This window comes from Notamacropus eugenii, chromosome 4, assembly GCF_028372415.1.
Source record: "Notamacropus eugenii isolate mMacEug1 chromosome 4, mMacEug1.pri_v2, whole genome shotgun sequence".
NCBI classification, from domain to species: domain Eukaryota; kingdom Metazoa; phylum Chordata; class Mammalia; order Diprotodontia; family Macropodidae; genus Notamacropus; species Notamacropus eugenii.
The window spans coordinates 95,860,584-95,879,271 of NC_092875.1; the positions used below are offsets into that span (position 1 = coordinate 95,860,584).

An 18,688-nucleotide genomic window follows, 5' to 3' on the forward strand; every position below is an offset into this window, starting at 1 on the left:
CATTTTTGTGCAACTCTAATTATTTTTCCTTATATAGCAAAAGGTTAGCCAGGAACTGCTTGGCTGAAGCCACAGGGCCTGACAACTTTTGCTAATCTTTGTCCTCGACCTGCCCTTAAAGTTTGTTCTAGATCTGTTGTCTGTCTTCTCAATAGGACAATTAGGTTCCAAATTGTTTCAATTCCCCTCCCACCTCAGATTCTGAAGAATAATTCCATTTTTGGCACTAGTCTGGGTATTCTTAACCAGAAAATCATGAACTTTTAAAAATATAATTATTTTGAGCATTCTGTTTTTCTACATATTTCTTTTGTAATCCTATATATTTTATTTTATGAGTTTAAACACATTATTCCTTTTTTTTTCCAGTTAAACTGTTGGGTTTGAAAATAGACACTTAGTTTATGCAAATGCTCTATATAACTCAACAGGACAAGTTAATCAGAACATGCTCTAAGGAATGGGCCATCATTGACAAGTCCTTCATTATACAAGAAATCAGTAATCCACTCGTAAACTTACTAACATGAGTGATTCAAACAACCATTTTAAGCCTCAGTTTCCTCACTAGAAAAGCAGAGATAATTTTCTACCTACTTCCCAGCATTGTTGTTAGAAAAAACATTTTTTCCTTGTATTAATATACATATAAATACTATATTATTATACAAAACTTATTATACATAAAAATCTGATATTTTGAAAATAGAGATTATATAAAAGCAGAAGACTTACATCAAAATAATTGTGGTCTGATGCATAATATGGTAATGTTCATGTCAAAGTAACATAAAAAGCAATTCAGGTAATATGGCATGGTTCACTGGAAAGACTGCTGTCTTGTCAGGGGACCTCAGATTATCCACTTCTGCTACTTACTACTACTGTGAACTTGAATACATTACTTACTATCTCTGGACCTTATTTTCCTTATCAACAAAATAAGGAAACTGTATTATATGACCTTTTATAGCTCTAAATCTATGATCCTAACTGCACTGTCAAATTTCAATGCATTCCTCATGATTTGACATGATTTCCAAGGGTTTTTTTGTTTTTATTTTTTTCAATAGCCCTTCCTTTTATTTTTTTTCTTTTTAAATTTATTTAAGTTTTCAATATTCATTTCTACAAAATTTTGAGTTCCAGATTTTCTCCCCATTTCTCCCCTCCCCCCACTCCAAAACGCCAAGCATTCCAATTACCTTTATCACCAATCTGCCCTCCCTTCCAACATCCCTCCCTTCCCCTACCCCCATCTTCTCCTTTGTCCTGTAGGGCAAGATAAATTTCTATACCCCATTACATGTATTTCTTATTTCCTAGTTGCAAGAACAATACTCAACAGTTGTTCCCAAAACCTTGAGCTCCAACTTCTCTTCATCCCTCCCTCCCCACCCATTTCCCCTGGGAAGGCAAACAATTCAATATAGGCCATATCTGTGAAGTTTTGCAAATGACTTCCATAATAGTCATGTTGTGTAAGACCAACTATATTTCCCTCCATCCTGTCCTGCCCCCCATATATTCTATTCTCTCTTTTGATCCTATCTCTCCCCAAGAGTGTTGACTTCCAATTGCTCCTTCCTCCCATTGCCCTCCCCTCCATCATCCCTCCCACCCTGCTTATCCCCTTCTCCCCCACTTTCCTTGTATCGTAAGATAGGTTTTCATACCAAAATGAGTGTGCATTCTATTCCTTCCTTTAGTCAAATGTAATGAGAGTAAGCTTCATGTTTTTTCTCTCACCTCCCCACTTTTCCCTCCACTGAAAAGTCATTTACTTACCTCTTTTATGAGAGATAATTTGCCCCCTTCCATTTCTCCCTTTCTTTTCCCAATATATTTCTCTCTTATTGCTTAATTTCATTTTTTTTAAAGATATGATCCCATCCTATTCTATTCACTCTGTGCTCTCTGTCTCTCTGTGTGTGTGTGTGTGTGTGTGTGTGTGTGTGTGTGTGTGTGTGTGTGTGTGTAATCCCACAAACCTCTCAGATACTGAAAAAAGTTTCAGGAGTTACAAATATTATCTTTCCATGTAGGAATGTAAACAGTTCAACTTTAGTAAGTCCCTTATGATTTCTCTTTGTTGTTTACCCTTTCGTGCTTCTCTTCATTCTTGTGTTTGAAAGTCAAATTTTCTGTTCAGCTCTGGTCTTTTCATCAAGAATGCTTGAAAGTCCTCTCTTTCATTGAAAGACCATTTTTCCCCCTGAAGTATTATACTCAGTTTTGCTGGGTAGGTGATTCTTGGTTTTAGTCCTAGTTCCTTTGACTTCTGGAATATCATATTCCACACCCTTCTATCCCTTAATGTAGAAGCTGCTAGATCTTGTGTTATCCTGATTGTATTTCCACAATACTTGATTTGTTTCTTTCTAGCTGCTTGCAATATTTCCTCATTGACCTAGGAACTCTGGAATTTGGCCACAGTGTTCCTAGGAGTTTCTCTTTTTGGATCTCTTTCGGGAGGATTCAGGTGGATTCTTTCAATATTTATTTTGCCCCCTGGTTCTAGAATATCAGGGCAGCTTTCCTTGATAATTTCATGAAAGATGATGTCTAGGCTCTTCTTTTGATCATGGCTTTCAGGTAGTCCCATAATTTTTAAATTGCCTCTCCTAGATCTATTTTCCAGGTCAGTTGTTTTTCCAATGAGATATTTCACATTGTCTTCTATTTTTTTCTTTCTTTTGGTTTTGTTTTGTGATTTCTTGGTTTCTCATAAAGTCATTAGCTTCCATCTGTTCCATTCTAATTTTGAAAGAACTATTTTCTTCAGTGAGCTTTTGAACCTCCTTTTCCATTTGGCTAATTCTGCTTTTTTAAAGCATTCTTCTCCTCATTGGCTTTTTGAACCTCTTTTGCCAATTGAGTTAGCCTATTTTTCAAGGTGTTATTTTCTTCAGCATTTTTTGGAGTCTCCTTTAGCAAGGTGTTGACCCTCTTTTCATGCTTTTCTTGCATCTCTCTCATTTCTCTTCTCAATTTTTCCTCCACTTCTCTTCCTTGATTTTCAAAATCCTTTTTGAGCTCTTCAATGGCATGAGACCACTGAATATTTATTTTGGATGTTTGGGATACAGAAGCCTTGACTTCTATGTCTTTTCCTGATGGTAAGCATTGTTCTTCCTCATCTGAAAGGATGGAAGAAGATATCTGTTCACCAAGAAAGTGACCTTCTCTAGTCTTATTTTTTTTCCCTTTTTTGGGCATTTTCCCAACCAATTACTTGATTTTTGGATCCTTTGTCAAGAGTAGGGTATACTCTGGGAATCTGTAATATCTCAGTTCCTCCAAAGTATCACAATCCAGCATGTACACTGATCTGGAAGCAGGGAGAGATTTTTGTGTCCAGAATCTTAGCAGTTACCTCTCCACAGCCACCTGGCCTCCAGTTCTGCCACCATTCAGTATGAAATAAAGATCAGCTTCCCAAGGGCCTCCACACAGGGCTGAGGCAAGACTCAGCTCCTCAGTGCCCCCAGGGGTTTTACAATCCAACAATGTATGAAGGCTGATGCAGGGGCTGCTGTGAGAACTGCTGCCAGCTGCCTGATGTCGCCTCTGCAGGCCGCTGCCTGAGACCGGAGCTATGGGAAGGCCCTTCTCCCTTCCTGGCCAGCTGAAAAAACCTTGTCACTGACCTTTGGCACCTGTGGGTTGAGGGATCTGAGGACCGGCTGCTGCAACTGGACATTCCGCCCCCAAGGTGTCCTCCTCCCAGAGACTTGTTGCGCCGCACGGTGCGGCCAAGGCTGGGCTGGGCTCCGTGTTCCGCTCCACGTCTGGTGCAACTGACATTTCCCACGGGCCTTTCAGGTCACCCTGAACTGAAAATCTTCTCCACTCTGTTGTTTTCCACTTCTGCTGCTCCAAAATTTGTTGAGAGCCCCTCTCTACAAGTATTTCATGGGCTGCTTGGAGAGATCCTGCGTATGTGTGTCTTTCTACTCCGCCATCTTGGCTCCGCCCCCCTAGACCAATAATTCTTAAGATTTTCTCTCCTGAATCTATTTTCCAGGTCACTTGTTTTTCCAATGAGATATTTTACATTTTCTTTTATCTTTTGCTTGTTTAGATACTGTTTGACTGATTCTTGATGTCTTGTAGAGTCATTAGCTTCTACTTGCCCAATTCTAATTTTTATCAAATTATTTTCTTCAGTTACTTTTTGCTCCTCCTTTTCCATCTGTTGAATTGTTCCTTTCAAGGAGTTATTTTCTCCAGTTTTCTCCTTTTCCGTTAGTCCAATTTTCCCAGTTAAGCTTTGTGCTTCCTTTTCCATCAGTCAAATTTTCCTTTTAAATTCTTCCATGATTTTTTTTTCATATTTTTAAAATCACTGGCCAGCTTTTCTTCTTCTTCCCTAATTTGGCTTTTAAAATCCTTCTTGATATTTGGACTTGAGACCAGATTATATTCCCTTCTGAAGTTTCAGATGGGAGTACAATCTCAATACTGACCTCTTTGGTATTTGTGTTTTGATCCTTGACCCCATAGAAAGATTCTATGGTCTTATGTTTTTTGGTTTGCTTCTTGCTCATGATGATCACCCTTTTCCTGGCTTTTAAAGTGGACTTTTGCATCTGGGGCACAGAGGGCTCTATCCCATGATTCTCGTGCTTCGAACTTCAGGCTTTTTGTATTGTGGCCTCTGGTTCTTTAAGGTAGGAGGCTATAGCTTACCTGGTTCTGAGCTGGCTGATGTGCCAAAGTGGAGGCCAGGTGAAGTCTTTCTGAATTTCCTTGGAGTTACCCTGGAGGTAGCTACATTAAGAGTGTTAACCTTCTCCAGGTTGACAGCTCCTTCAAACAAGCTTCATGGTGTGGTTTCAAATCCTTTCATCACCCTGGTTGCCCTGCTGGGTGCTTTTCAGTACATCAGTGTCCTTCCTAAGATGTGGTGCCTAGAACTGAACACTGTATTCTAGATCAGAAGTGTCCAACTTGCAGCATGGGTGAACCAGATTAAAATGTAATTCGGAAATGTTTTGGCAAAAGAAATAAAAGTACAATACAACATTAATGATGTTCATTTCTAAATCAACAGGCAGCCCACTAGGATCTGTTTCTATTTGAATTTGACATCACTATTGAATGATTAGTTTTGGACAATTTTGGGTTTGGGGTGTCCAAATAGAGATGTCTATATGACAGTACAGAACTGTGGCTCTAGGAGAGGACTAGAGCAAATATAAATTCGGAATCCATCTGCATAAAGGTGGAAGCAGATGAAGTCATCAAGAAAGAATATAAAGAAGAAAGCAGAAGCCTGGGGAAGAGAAAATATCTAGGAGGAAATAGAATAGAAGGTTCAAGTGGTATTAGGACCATTGAATTTAGCAATTAAAAAAGCACTGGTAACCTTAAAGAATTCCTAAGTCGTTATCTTTTGAATAATCAATTCAGCCTAGATGTCCTCCATATACACTTTGTCCAATCAGGATGCCTTTTCTTTGTTCTCCCTGTATTACCAGTTATATCTCCCCTATAAATATAACAAGAGCTTTGATATTAGAAATTCCAAGTAGGGTGGTTCCATAGTCCTGAATAGTGAAAAGTATTATGCTAATCTTTGTAGATCTTTTTCATTTCTTTTCTGTTTGTTGTCCTTCCATTTTTTTGTCCTCAGATGTCTAGTAATAACTTTTATTGAAAGTCTCAAGCTTTTTTTTTTTGAACTGGGTTTACTCCCATTGCTTCTCTCTTTGTGAGATAATGCTCCTCATAATCTTCATTATCTTACCAAAGAGTTTGTATTGTAAGCCCTTGTTGCTTTTAGCTACACTCTCTGTCTGGCAAGTAAGCCATGTATTTCTATTTGCTGATTAAGCTGCTTTATGGTGACAGTGGACTTATTTGAAAACTTCAGTATGAAATTGTTTTAATTAGTATTGATGTTATTTGTTATCCATTTTCCATTTTTTATCATCAATTCTTTAATTCAAAAATGACTTTTTTGTTGGAGAGTATATCTTTTTTTTAGCTGGAACTAACATTAGTAAAGGATTTAATGTGGGTTCTGAGTCACTTTAAAAAACTCAACAATTCCTAATCCTGTGCTTTTTTTTTCATTTTACTAAGGTCCTTCATCATGAGCTGTTGGCCATCCGAGAGGCATGCATTAAACTAGAAAAAGATTACCAGCCTGGAATTACATTCATAGTTGTTCAGAAAAGGCACCACACCAGGCTTTTCTGTACTGACAAAAATGAACGGGTAAGTTGTAGCAATTCATCAGTGAAGAATTGGTATTGCTCCTGAGCTCACCAAATAAGAACAGATCAGATTTTCCACAAGTGTAAGACTTTGGAAGTATGAATCATCCATAATTTCATGTAGTTTCCAGACTTTTTTTTTTTAAATACCTATCATGCCCTTATCTCTAGCCTTAAACCCTTAGGCTGTGTACCACTCTTGCAGAGAATGAACTTTTTTCCATACCATTGAAGCAAAACTATTATGATGTGTTTTTTTCAAATGAGCTCCATCTGTCTACTTGCCAAAAATCTGACCTTTAAAAACTAGAGAGGATTAGCATGGAATAGGATCCATCAGTTTATGAATACCTGGTGTAGTAGAAGGATAAGGTCAATTTGTGTTGGATCATTCCTTATGTCTGGAAGCTTTCAAATTACAGGCGTCAAGGATCAACTAGGCCTCCTGTTTCACAGGACTGTTAAATGTTACAACTCAAATGCAGGTGCCAACTATGTTTTATTTCATCACTCTTGTGGCTCACTATCTGGGAACTCCTGGCTGACTCTGCCATTAATTACTTAGTAAGTGCTATGTACCGAAATATTCCTACTACTATACTCTCTTACTCTTGAGTTTATAATGTTGGTAATAGAGGTCATTTTACAAGTGCCTATTTATTAATCAGCTAAAAGCAGTTCATTGACTCTTAACAAAGCATGGCATTAGGCAGAACATTGTTGGTGGAAGAGTCTCATAGGTATGATATTTAGTATTACCATGGTGTAGTATATAGAACACTATACTTTTAAAGTTATTAAGACTAGCCTTGAAATGTATTAGCTCTTTGACCAAGGAAACAAGCCACTTCATCTCTGTGCCTCAGTTTCTACCTGTGTAAAACAGTGATAATTTTACTTATTCTAGTTACTTCAATAGTTATGAGTAAACCCCTGTGTTAGCTTTCATTGGAAACATTAATGTACTACTTTACATAGAATACTGTTGATAATGAATTTTCATTTCAGTTCTGTGGCTTGTGGTCCTTAAAAGCACTATTCAGTTTCCCATGTGCAGTCCAAACCACTCATTTCCTCCTATTTTACGTCTGGGCCCAACTCATTGTCTATTCACATTCTGTCCAAATTATATGCAGTGATCGACCAGTTCATACAGCTGTCCATCCAACTATATACTATGGCCCAAACAACAGGAATTCTTCTATTTGGTTTTTCCTGTATGGATTGCTAGGCCAAGCTCCTAAGTGGTTGGGAATCTCATTTAAGAGTCTATACAGTGTTCCTGGGCTTGATACAATCATCAAAATGTTAACTGTAAATAGGAGCATCTGAAGGACCTTGATATCTTTAGGGAATCTCTTTTCTGTTTGGACAAATGACATACTTTGTATTTTGTACTTCACTTGATATTAATATGGAAACTGAAAATTAACTTTGGTAGCATTGTCATTTTTATTATGTTAGTATAACCGAGCCATGAGCACTGACTGTATATTCCTCTAGCCACTTAAGTTGTTACTTCTTTAAGGAATACTTTGTATTGCACATGTAATGTACAGCAGTTGGAAGTTTTGTGCAGAACAATATTCTAGGAAGGCTACTCAGACAATGATGTATAAGATGGATTTGAGTGGTAAGAGACTTGAGGCAAGAAGACTAATTTATAAAGCCATTGAGATACTTCAATTAGAGACACTACATTAGAGAAATGGTGGAGGTAGGTATATTTTGAAGGAATAGTTGAATAAAATATTTTCACTAACTCAGTGGGGAGAAGTGGAAAGGGTCCACGATGATTTGAACATTTTGAGATTCTTTAGTGTTGTGCCACTATTTGTACCTCAAATTAAGTGTTTTAATCTTTGAATTTAAATTAAAGCTTCTTTAATTCCTCCCTTTGTATTTAATTTTCTCATCTTTTTCTCAGCTTTAAGTAGGCTTATTTACTCTTAAGTCCATACATACCCTATCCTTAGTGTTTACAATACTTTTTAATGGACCTATGGTCTTAATAGAAGTCTAGTCTTAATTGTGTCATCCCATCTCAAATGGGATATTAGCCACTGAGAGACCAACTAGTTTTGATATTTTTACATTTTTTCCGTCCTGAGGAAGAATTTTGTGAACTCAGCACATCAAGTTAAAAATGACCATACTTGATGAAATTGCTGATATGGGTTTCTGAGTATAAATTGTAGAATACAAAAGACTACTAGCCATTTAGTCCTGGACTTTTCTAAGAAATCCTGAAAAATAATTGTAATTAGTCTACTTCATTTTTATTTGAAAGTCTTTAAAAGTAAAATTTTTGACATAAGAATTCTTTATAATTTTGTATGTCCTAAAATACATATATTTTTTTAATGTATCATTTAACTCTATCCATTTGCATTACTTAATATTACTCCTCTTTTACTATAGGTTGGGAAGAGTGGAAATATTCCAGCAGGAACAACAGTAGACACCAAAATTACCCACCCATCTGAATTTGACTTTTACCTGTGCAGCCATGCTGGTATTCAGGTAGGGCCAAGTATTTCTGGCTTTTTGAGTGACTTGAATTATAATGTTTAATGATGATCACTTATGTATGGGCAACTTTGGATTAATTGTGGAATTCCCAACCAAATGGTTATTGAATGCCTACACCATATGAGAAATTGTTCCAGCTATCTAGAGATGTTCTTTGGGTAGTCAGGCATGGTAAAAGACTAGCATTTATTCATCATGAGCATGAATAATAAAGTATCCCCTTTTTTAAAAAAAGAAAACTTTACCATTGAAAGCCTAGGTTATGCCATGTACCTATTGATTATTTCTGAAATAATAAAAATCCAAGCCCATATTAATTACTTGGCCTGTAGAGCACCTAGGGGGGAATAATAAAGTGAATAAGACACCACAAGTCTTTGGTAAGAAACATTCCCTCTCTGTGCCTCAGTTTCTTCATCTGTAAAATAAGAGAACTAATCTAAATGATGACTATGAAATCATTCATAGAATAGAAACATATTCCTATGCGTTTTTATGTAATGAGGTTGTTATTGTTTTGTTTTTAGAAAATATTACATAAATCATCTTTGCGGCTTGTACAACTTGAGGCTTTCTCCTTTTTTTGTTGGATTTTTCCTTGGTCTTTTGTTTGGTAATTTTGTCATGAAACTTTAGGGAAATTTCCTAATGAAAAAGTCAATTTATTTAACCAGTATTTATTCTACAGTTAGTGTGTACCTAGCCTTGTAGTTGGCAGTGTGGTAGAAACAAAAGAAGAATAAGGCATGGTCCCCTGGGAACTTTTACAGTCTAGTTGAGAGGACAATGAGGATAAATTCTCTATTCCTAGTTATTTAATCATGAGGGAATTCTAAAAAATAAAAAATTTCAAGGGGAACACCTACCTAATGTTCAGATAACCAACCAACTGTCATATGGAAGAATTGTTGTTGTTTAGTTATTTCAGTCATGCCTGACTCTTGGTGACCCCGCTTGGGGGTTTTCTTGGCAAATATACTGGAGTAGTTTTCCATTTCCTTCTCCAGGAAGAAGGTCTGGGCTTGTTCTAAGTATCTCTCTAGAGCAGTCCTAGAATGGATGGATAAGATGGTAAGAGAGGCAAGGATAAAGAATCTAGAACCTACCTTCCAAATTACATAATAAAAATTAGAGGGAGGCATATTTTGACTCACCAAAAGGAAAAATTTTCCAACAGTGACATTGGCTGCCTCAAAAAAAAAGGAGCAATGGTTTGATGATCATTTGTCATGCACCTAGTTAGAATGAATTGATTGTTACTAGGAAAGCACTAGATATAATATTTTGTAAGGTTCCTCTTTAAGATTCTGTGGTACCTCTATAGGTGGCAAAAGTATACCATTATTATACTAACTCTATTATGCTTCCTGGTGTGTTTCTAGTGTTAAATAAAAATTCAACAAATGTTAGGTAAGAATACTACATTAGGTTTTGGAAATACAAAGACAGTAATTAAACACCTGATTTGGGAATAACAGTACTGAAAAACTGATTGAAAAAGAAGAAGAATGGAAAGGAGATGATTCTAAATTTTTACTGAATTATTTTGGCATCTCCAGTAGTTCTCATATGCGTCCTCTTCTCTCCACTCCCAGCCGCAGTCCTAGTCCCTCATCACTTCTCCCTAGATTTTTGCCTTATTCTTCCAGTTGGTCTCCCTGCTCCAAGATTCTCCCAATCACCAAAGTGATTTATTTCAAATGAAAGACTGACCATGTCACCTACTGTCAATCAATCAGTCAGTAAACATTTATTAAACACTTACTATATGCCAGCACTACGTTAAGCACTGGGGATACAAAAAGAGACAAAAAAATACTCCCTTCCCTCAAGGAGCTTAGTCTGTCTAATGGGGAAGAAAATATGCAAACAAATATATATAGAGAGAGAGATTGATATGAAATAATTAACACTAGAATTAAAAAGGTTTGGGAAAAGTGGCTGTAGCTACCTCTTACTTCAAGAAGCAAGTATAAAATCCTCTGTTTGGTATTTTGAGTTTTTCATGGTACAGCTCCATGCTACTTTTTCTGTCTTAATTACATATTTCTGCCAGCCACAACCCTTGAAAGTCTAAGACAGCCAAGCTAATATTGGAGTACTTGCTTTCCTTCAAGACTCAGCCCAGGTGTTTTCTTCTGTTTCAAGTCCTCTTGAAGATTAATTTGTATGTATTTTGTATGTACCAATATGTGCATATTGTCTCTCTCCCCCAAAAAATAAGCTCCTTGAGTAAAATGGTTGTTTCACTTTAGTCTTTATATCCCCAAATTTTGTTGACGCTGTATACTCAGTTATTTACATATTGTCTCCCTGTTCGATTGTGAGGTCCTTGATTGTGAGTTGGTGCTGTTTTTATCTTTCCTGTATCCTCAGCACTTAGCACAATGCCTGGCACACCTTAGGCACTTAATAAATGTTTGGAGCAGCTAGGTAGCTCAGTGGATAGAGCACTGGACCTAGAGTCAAGAAGACCTGAGTTCAAATGTGACCTCAGATACTTACTAGCTGTGTGACCCTGGGCAAGTCACTTAACACTGTTTGCCTCAGTTTCCTCATCTGTAAAATGAGCTAGAGAAGGAAATGGCAAACCACTGTTATATCTTTGCCATGAAAACCCCAAATGTGGTAAATGAAGCGTTTAATACAACTGAGCAACAGCAGCAAATGTTTGTTATTAAATAAGCACTTGATAATATCATTATTGGATGACTGCTCATGTTCATTCATTCAGTTGTGTCCAACTCTTCATGACCCTGTGGACCCTAGCACACCAGTACTGTCTGTGGGGTTTCCTGATATAGCCAATTGCTAAGTCTTGTCAGTTGTGCCTCTAGATCTTTATTACCTCTTGCTTGGATATTATAATATGCCTTATTATATATTATATTGAATATGATAATATGGTCTTCCTGTTTCCAGTTTCTCCCCCTCTTGAATCCATCTGCTACATAATATCTGCCAAGCTGATATTCCCAAAACACAGATCCAATCATCCCTTTCTCCTTCATAGATAGAAAAATAGATAGATGTCTCCCTGTTACCTCTAGGAAAACATAAAATTCTCAGCCTGGCATTTAAAGCCCTTCACAATCTGTTGCCCATATGCCTTTCCAGTCTTCCTTTATATCATTCACCTTCACTTACACTATATTCGTCAAACTAACTTGCTAATTGCTCCTCATACAGAATGTTAACTCCTGCCTTTGCACAAGTAATTCTCTGTGTCTGGGATGCAATTCCTCCTCCCTTCTACCTCATAAGATTTCCAGCCCTTCAAAGTATAGCTCTTTCATGAGCGTCATGTACCACCTGTTACATGAGGCTTTTCTTGCATACCTCTCCCAACCAGTTGTTAGTACACTCCTCCTCTTGAAAATACTTTGTATATATTTTTGTATTTACCTGTGTACAGGTAATATTAATATTCTAAATTAATATAATATTCTCCTCTCTTGCCCATCCCTGCCTCCCAATGGAATGTAAACTCGTGGTCAGGGAGAGTTTCGTTTTTGACTTTGTATCACCTGCACCTAAGGTGGTGCCTTTACGTAATTGGCACTTGATAAATTATATTGAATATTTTTCCCCAATAAAGAGGCAACTCCTTTTTAGGAGAGAAAGGATAATATAAGCGGGTTAAGGAGAGAAAGGAAGGTATGGAATTGCTACTGTGGAAAACAGTGGTGGCCCAATTAAAATGAGATAACATCTCAGTTTTTCCAGCAGTGCTCGGATGCAACATGATGAGTGATAAGGGACGGAGAAGGCAGATTAAAGTGGGGTGGGAAGGTTGGGAGCAGAATAGCGTTTAGCAAAATGTGAATGGCAAAAGGACCAGGGATTTAAAAATAACACAAACTGTAGAGTTGATCTTGTTGAGACCATGAAGAGAAAAAAATGAGACCTGAACAGGAGTAATGAATGGTTCAGGGCAGGTTCTCAACCCCTCTGGCAGTCTGATAAAGTCGATGGATCCCTTCTCAGAATAATAGTGTTAAAATGCCTAAAGTAAAGGGGCAGCTGGATGATACAATAGATAGGGCAACTGGTCCTAGAGTCAGGAGGAACTGTGCTCAAATCTGGCCTCAGACACTTAACTAGCTGTGTAACTATGAGCAAGTCACTTCACCTTGATTCCCTCCCCCGCAAAATGCCTAAAATAAAATACATAAGTTTACAAAAGTAACGAATTACATTAATTTTCCATTATGAAAATATCATAAAAAATAAGTTGATGAACCCCAGGTTTAGAACCATGGAATGAAGTTCACAGTAAAAGCACAGAATCTCTATAGAACTTATAAGGCAAAGGAATGGTAGATGGATGGATGGATGGATGGATGGATGGATGGATGGATGGATGGATGGATGGATGGATTAGATTAGAATCATACACAGAGAAATTTCACAACATAGATACAGTCCAATCATGGTTGGTAGTGAAATCAAGGGGCATGTCCACCTCTGTGGGTGAGTGATATAAAGAAGTAGTGTCAAATTCAAACAGAAGTGGATCTCTGCCATCACATACTGAATTAAAAAAGACATACACATTAATATTAATAATAATAAATTAATAATATTTGTACTTTTATTTATTTTGTTCAATATTTCCCCATTACATTTAATTTGGTTTGATGCTTAAGGATGCTAGAGTGAGGTTGTACATCTTGGGAGTTGAAACAGTTATTGAACTTAGAAACCAGTGTGGGTTGTAGAAGATGATAGATCAATTTTTATATTGAAGTCCCCATCCATGAAGGTGGAATTGGGGAAGGTACTGAATTGTTTGATGATAAAGGAACAAAAAATTATCTAGAATCCTATGGATCATTGCCTCAAGGATCCTGAACCAGGTGATACAGACTGGCTAAAATAGATTGTATGAACTGGACAATTGTTGAGTAAGGTGACAATTAAAAAATGATCTGGAAATGACAGTGAAGGAGGAAAGAATATGTCTATTCCTCTTCCTGGTCCCGTATGTAATAACCTTAAGATAATTGTTTCTTACCTAGACAATTGCTTTTTGCTTTGTTTATTTTTAAACTAGAGTTGGACTTGAGAAATCTGTTTTTAATTTTTAGGGAACAAGCAGGCCTTCACACTATCATGTCCTTTGGGATGACAATCGTTTTTCTTCAGATGAACTACAGATTTTGACTTATCAACTGTGTCATACCTATGTGCGCTGTACACGCTCTGTCTCTATCCCTGCACCAGCCTATTACGCGCACCTGGTGGCCTTCAGGGCCAGATATCATCTGGTGGATAAAGAACATGATAGGTAAGTAGAATTCCAGTCCCCATTCAGTCTGTATCCCAGGGCTGTAAGTTTTTGACTCTTGGTCACAACCACTAGCTGAGTTGTAAGGGGAAATGAGAAGATCTATATCAAAGTTGACTTTTTGCATGGCCACTTTGAAAGGGCATTATTTTAAAACCATGAATTATCAGCTCCTTTTTTGGATTGGCTGTTAACCACCTCCTAACTTATTTATACCTGCAAAATTAGGAGAGGTAATCCAACTAATTTAAAAATGTCCTGAAAATCTTGTTAAAAGAAGTGATTTTTTAAAAGAAACAAAACCTCAATATTATCTGAGTTATTTTCCTTGAGTCCAAAACTTTTTGTTCATATCAACAATCTGAAAGATAGTTGGGGTTTTCAGTATTCCTTTTGAAAAATTAAATTGCAATGCTGTGTGAAGAACTCAGCACTAAGAATCAGAAACCCAAGTTTACATCCCAGCTCTGCTCTCAATAGCCTTCGGGAAATCACTTATATTACCTGGTTCACATGTGTATAAATGAAGTGGACAGACTGAATGATCTTTCATTTCTGACTTATTATGTCTACTCATTTGTTGTTCAGTCGTTTTCAGTCATGTTTGACTCTGTGACCCCATTTGGGGTATTCTTGATAAAGATACTGGAGTGGTTTGCCATTTCCTTCTCCAGCTCGTTTTAAGGTGAAGAAATTTAGTCAGAGTTAAGTGACTTGCCAGGATCACACAATCAGTAAATGTCTGAGACTTAAAACTCATGAAGATGAATCTTCTGATTCCAGGCTCAGTCCTCTATTCACTATACCATCACCTACCTGCCTAGAATCTATTCATAGTAATCTTTGAAAATAGCTTCAGAAAGTCTTTTGGGCAACAACATTCTCCAAACTTAACAAATTCACTTCAAACCTTGATGTCATAATTTTGAATCTTCCTTAAGCCTTAGTTTTTTTTAATTTGAGACCTTTACACCTATACTAAATTTCTTGACCATTAACCCAACTGGGTTTGGGGTGGGGGTTGGGGGCAGCTATGGGATTTTTTTTTTGCTACCATTATGGTTTTTTGTTTTAGTTTTAGTCAGAGGTAGAGTTAAGCGTAAACTCTCAGAAGCCTGCCTAATGGCAGAACCAGACCGAAACTGGGAAAAATATTTGACAAAATAAAATACAACATAGATAATTTTTGAGTTTGGCACCCCAATTTAAGGAGTTTCTTTTTCTCAGTCACTTTGGCCTTGAGTTAGAGAATTCAGAATCATATATAACTATAGAGCATAAAGGTACCTCAGAGGTCATCTAGCCCAATCTTGCCTCAGTTTACAGATAAAGAACCTGAGGCTTAGCAAGGTTAGCTGATTTAATCCAAGGTCACAAATTTAATTTGTGGCAGAGGAAAGACTAGATCAAGACCCTAGGATTTCTGATTCTCTGGCTGGTGCTCTCCCCAGTACTAAATAGACTTTTTCTCTCAATTCTCTTTGTACCTCTCAGCTCCTCACTATGATACAATTGTCTCCTTTGCTATCCTTTTGCCACCTCCAAATCTTTTGTTACCTGTTTTTGTTTTTCCACCATGGAAAATACACTTTCAGGATAGATTGAATGTTTCTTCATCTGTTTCCTCCCCTTTAGTGCCGAAGGAAGCCACACGTCTGGTCAGAGTAATGGCAGAGATCACCAAGCACTTGCGAAAGCAGTACAGGTTCATCAGGACACGCTGCGTACCATGTACTTTGCTTAACATGTTTTAGTGTTTAGCGATTTAGGACAGAGTTGGATTCACATGAGACCAGCTACACTCAGACCAACTGTTGCCCAGCCTTCCCATGACAGCCAGCAAGGAGCAGGATGCATCTAGGTTCTTTTCATGTGCAAGAAAGAAAGCCGTCCCTGAATTAAGACTTGGATTTTGAGCTGCAGACCTGTAAAACTCCCCTCCCCTGCCCTCATCTTTCACCCCTACCTCCCACCCCTGCCACTGTTGGAAATGTGGTTTGCCAAAATCTATAGGCTGCTTTTCAGAATACAGACCCAAGTTCCTAAAATTAATTCAAGAGCTATTATCTCAGGGCTTTAAAAACAAACAAAAAAACCACACACAAACAGACTTTATTTTACCTGTCATTCAATTTACTTGTGAACAATCTAATGCACCACAAAATTGATGGGATTCAAAAGCTGTGACTTTCCTTAAAGAGTACAAAGGAACAAAAACACAGAACACTATTCTGGTTTTAAAGCCTTGGTTATTCCATATGCATCCACTAGTTTTATTTTCAAAAGCAAACTAGTTTGCTCCCATTGTAACTTATAACCAACTTTCTACTAAGCAAATGGCAGATTTATTTTCTGAGCTTTGTTCTCCAATGCCTCCTTTTCTCCTGCGTTATTGATGTTTTTATTAGATTAAAATATGAAACTCTTGCCGGAAATAGGACATGTTGAAAACTTTTAAGAGGTCCGAGCAATTGGCAGATAAGTGCCATTTTAATAAAATTTTGTAGGAAAAAAAAAAAGAAAAAAAGTACCGAGAGCTAGTCATAAGATTTGTCCTCTAGGACTGTGATACTTACTTTCCAAAGTCTCTAAAGAATACGGGTCTGTGGTGATAAATACAGTACAATCCTTTTTTCACTGTTAAGTCTTTAATGTAAAAAAAACAAAAAGATTATATATGGTTAGCAGTATTAAATGTGATAGGTTAGGCGTTGTTATTTTATTTGCCAAGGGGTGCTCCTCATATTTTCTGTTAAACATATCAAGAGCATTTTGGATTCTAGAAATGAAAACCACATCATGTGGATACTAATGTTTGAGTACAGGAATATGCAATTGACTTTAATGTGACAGAGATCAGAGAGGCATATAATTAGTGTGGATAGTTTAACCTGCAGTTCCAGAAATAACAAGTGTGCCCACATCACAGCAAGCAGTGTTGTTTCCATGAGCAGTTCTGATGGGCACATGCCCTCCCTTCTCCATGGGTTTAAGCACAAAATGGAATTTATTTATTCTTTTGATTACTGGGAAGCCAAAAGATGTTGATGTTCAGGAAGGCAGTTCTGTTTTCTGGTTTTATTATGGAAGTGTCATGGATCTATGCAGTAAAATATCTAGGGAATCACTGACGTTTACTTGTGGAGAAAGAGTAATCTCTCTGTTATGCATTAAGTCAATAGTAAGAGAGATTTGGCCGTTCTCTTAAGAGAAGCATTAAAATTGATAAGTACGAGGCATGTATATTTCTGTCAGGGTTTGCACACTGGGGTCACTTGCATTTATTACATGTATAAACCATTGCACTAATAGCGATATACCATGGACAATTTTGAGGGGATACAAACAAGAACACTGTTTTGTGCTGATTTGCTTTTTTTTCTGTGCGATATTTTAAAGCAATTGATCCATGTTAAATGTGTAGACGTAGGAGAAAAGTAACCTTTGCTTCTTCACCCATTAAGCTTTCTCATTTTGTTCTACCATTGAACCACATTTACCTCCAGCCAACATGGCAGGCAGCCAGCTTATTTGGAGCTATGGACTGGACTGTGGTGTAGGCTCCTAAGTTCTCTATATTTGTTATTTTACTGGTTATGAGTTTGGGGGATTTAACCACACTTCAAGTTATAATGAACACCTTGCCCATGTTATTTTGGCTGAAATAACAAATGGATGAGTGTTATTTACATATCTCTGTATGTATTTGTGTGTGTGTGTGTTTGGGTGTAGTATGTGTGTGCTTATCTTCTAATGGCATTAGTCTTATCTTGCTGTTTAAGTCATTTGCTGTATCGTTTTCATTTTATAAAAAAAAAAAAAAATTGTTCCAGAAGGTTCTACAGGAAATGTTGCCATTCTCCTTCCCTTTTAATGGTGTGTGGCACTTTACCTATTTTGCGAGGGGTAAAAATTCTTTCTTGGCTCAAGTTTTAACCTGCATTAGAGCCTAAAGAGATAATCCTTTCTTGTACCAAACAGGTGGGAACCAAAATCAAGTTAGTTCCACCCTTTTCCAAAAGCATCTGTGGGCTCCGTTGAAATTGATTAGGTTCAGGAAGAAACCTGCTTTTCACACTGATTGGAATCGCAAGGGAATATTGAGGGAAATGGACAACAGAAAGGGGATGGGAGATGCCTTTCTAAGCTAGAAGTACATTTGTAATTGCCAATCAAGCACAGACTCATAGAGACTTCTTCTAGGATGTTCCTATCAATATTTCAAAGGGAAGAATATTTTCTTAAAAGTGGGCCTAAAGGACTTTGAGAATTACTCTATAGGTCTGTGCTATAACTGCTTTTGTAAGACTTTTTAATATACAAAGCATTAATAGACCAAAATAACTCCAGTATGTTTGTAATCCTTTGGTTTTACAAAATTAGAATGGCTCTAACTAGAACAGTCTCTCAGGTAATAGTTTGTTTTGTAAAAGTTCACCAGTTAGGGGTTTTGGGGGGGGAAGGGAGGGGATATAAAATTTTTAAAATAATTAATTTCTCCTATAAATGATGAAGAAAAAAATCTCTAAACTAGTAATGAATTTTATGACTGTATATAGAATTTTTGGAGGTGAAATTCAAAATTAAGACCCTCTTTACTTGGTGGCCAAAAGGTGTTCCTTTCCAAACAATTATTTCTGGT

At 37.1% G+C, this 18,688-nt stretch overlaps 1 protein-coding gene across 2 annotated transcripts in view; it reads left to right on the top strand.

Moving 5' to 3' along the window:
* The window catches only part of AGO2 (argonaute RISC catalytic component 2), a 155,853-nt gene extending 139,138 nt beyond the window's left edge, over window positions 1-16,715 (top strand). For both annotated transcript variants that reach the window (XM_072602980.1, XM_072602981.1), the window contains exons 16-19: window positions 6,091-6,225; window positions 8,646-8,747; window positions 13,847-14,046; window positions 15,682-16,715. In XM_072602980.1, the coding sequence (XP_072459081.1) occupies window positions 6,091-6,225; window positions 8,646-8,747; window positions 13,847-14,046; window positions 15,682-15,790 (546 nt within the window). In that variant the 3' untranslated portion in view covers window positions 15,791-16,715. The remainder of the gene's footprint in view (window positions 1-6,090; window positions 6,226-8,645; window positions 8,748-13,846; window positions 14,047-15,681) is intronic.
* The last annotated feature ends 1,973 nt before the right edge of the window (window positions 16,716-18,688 follow it).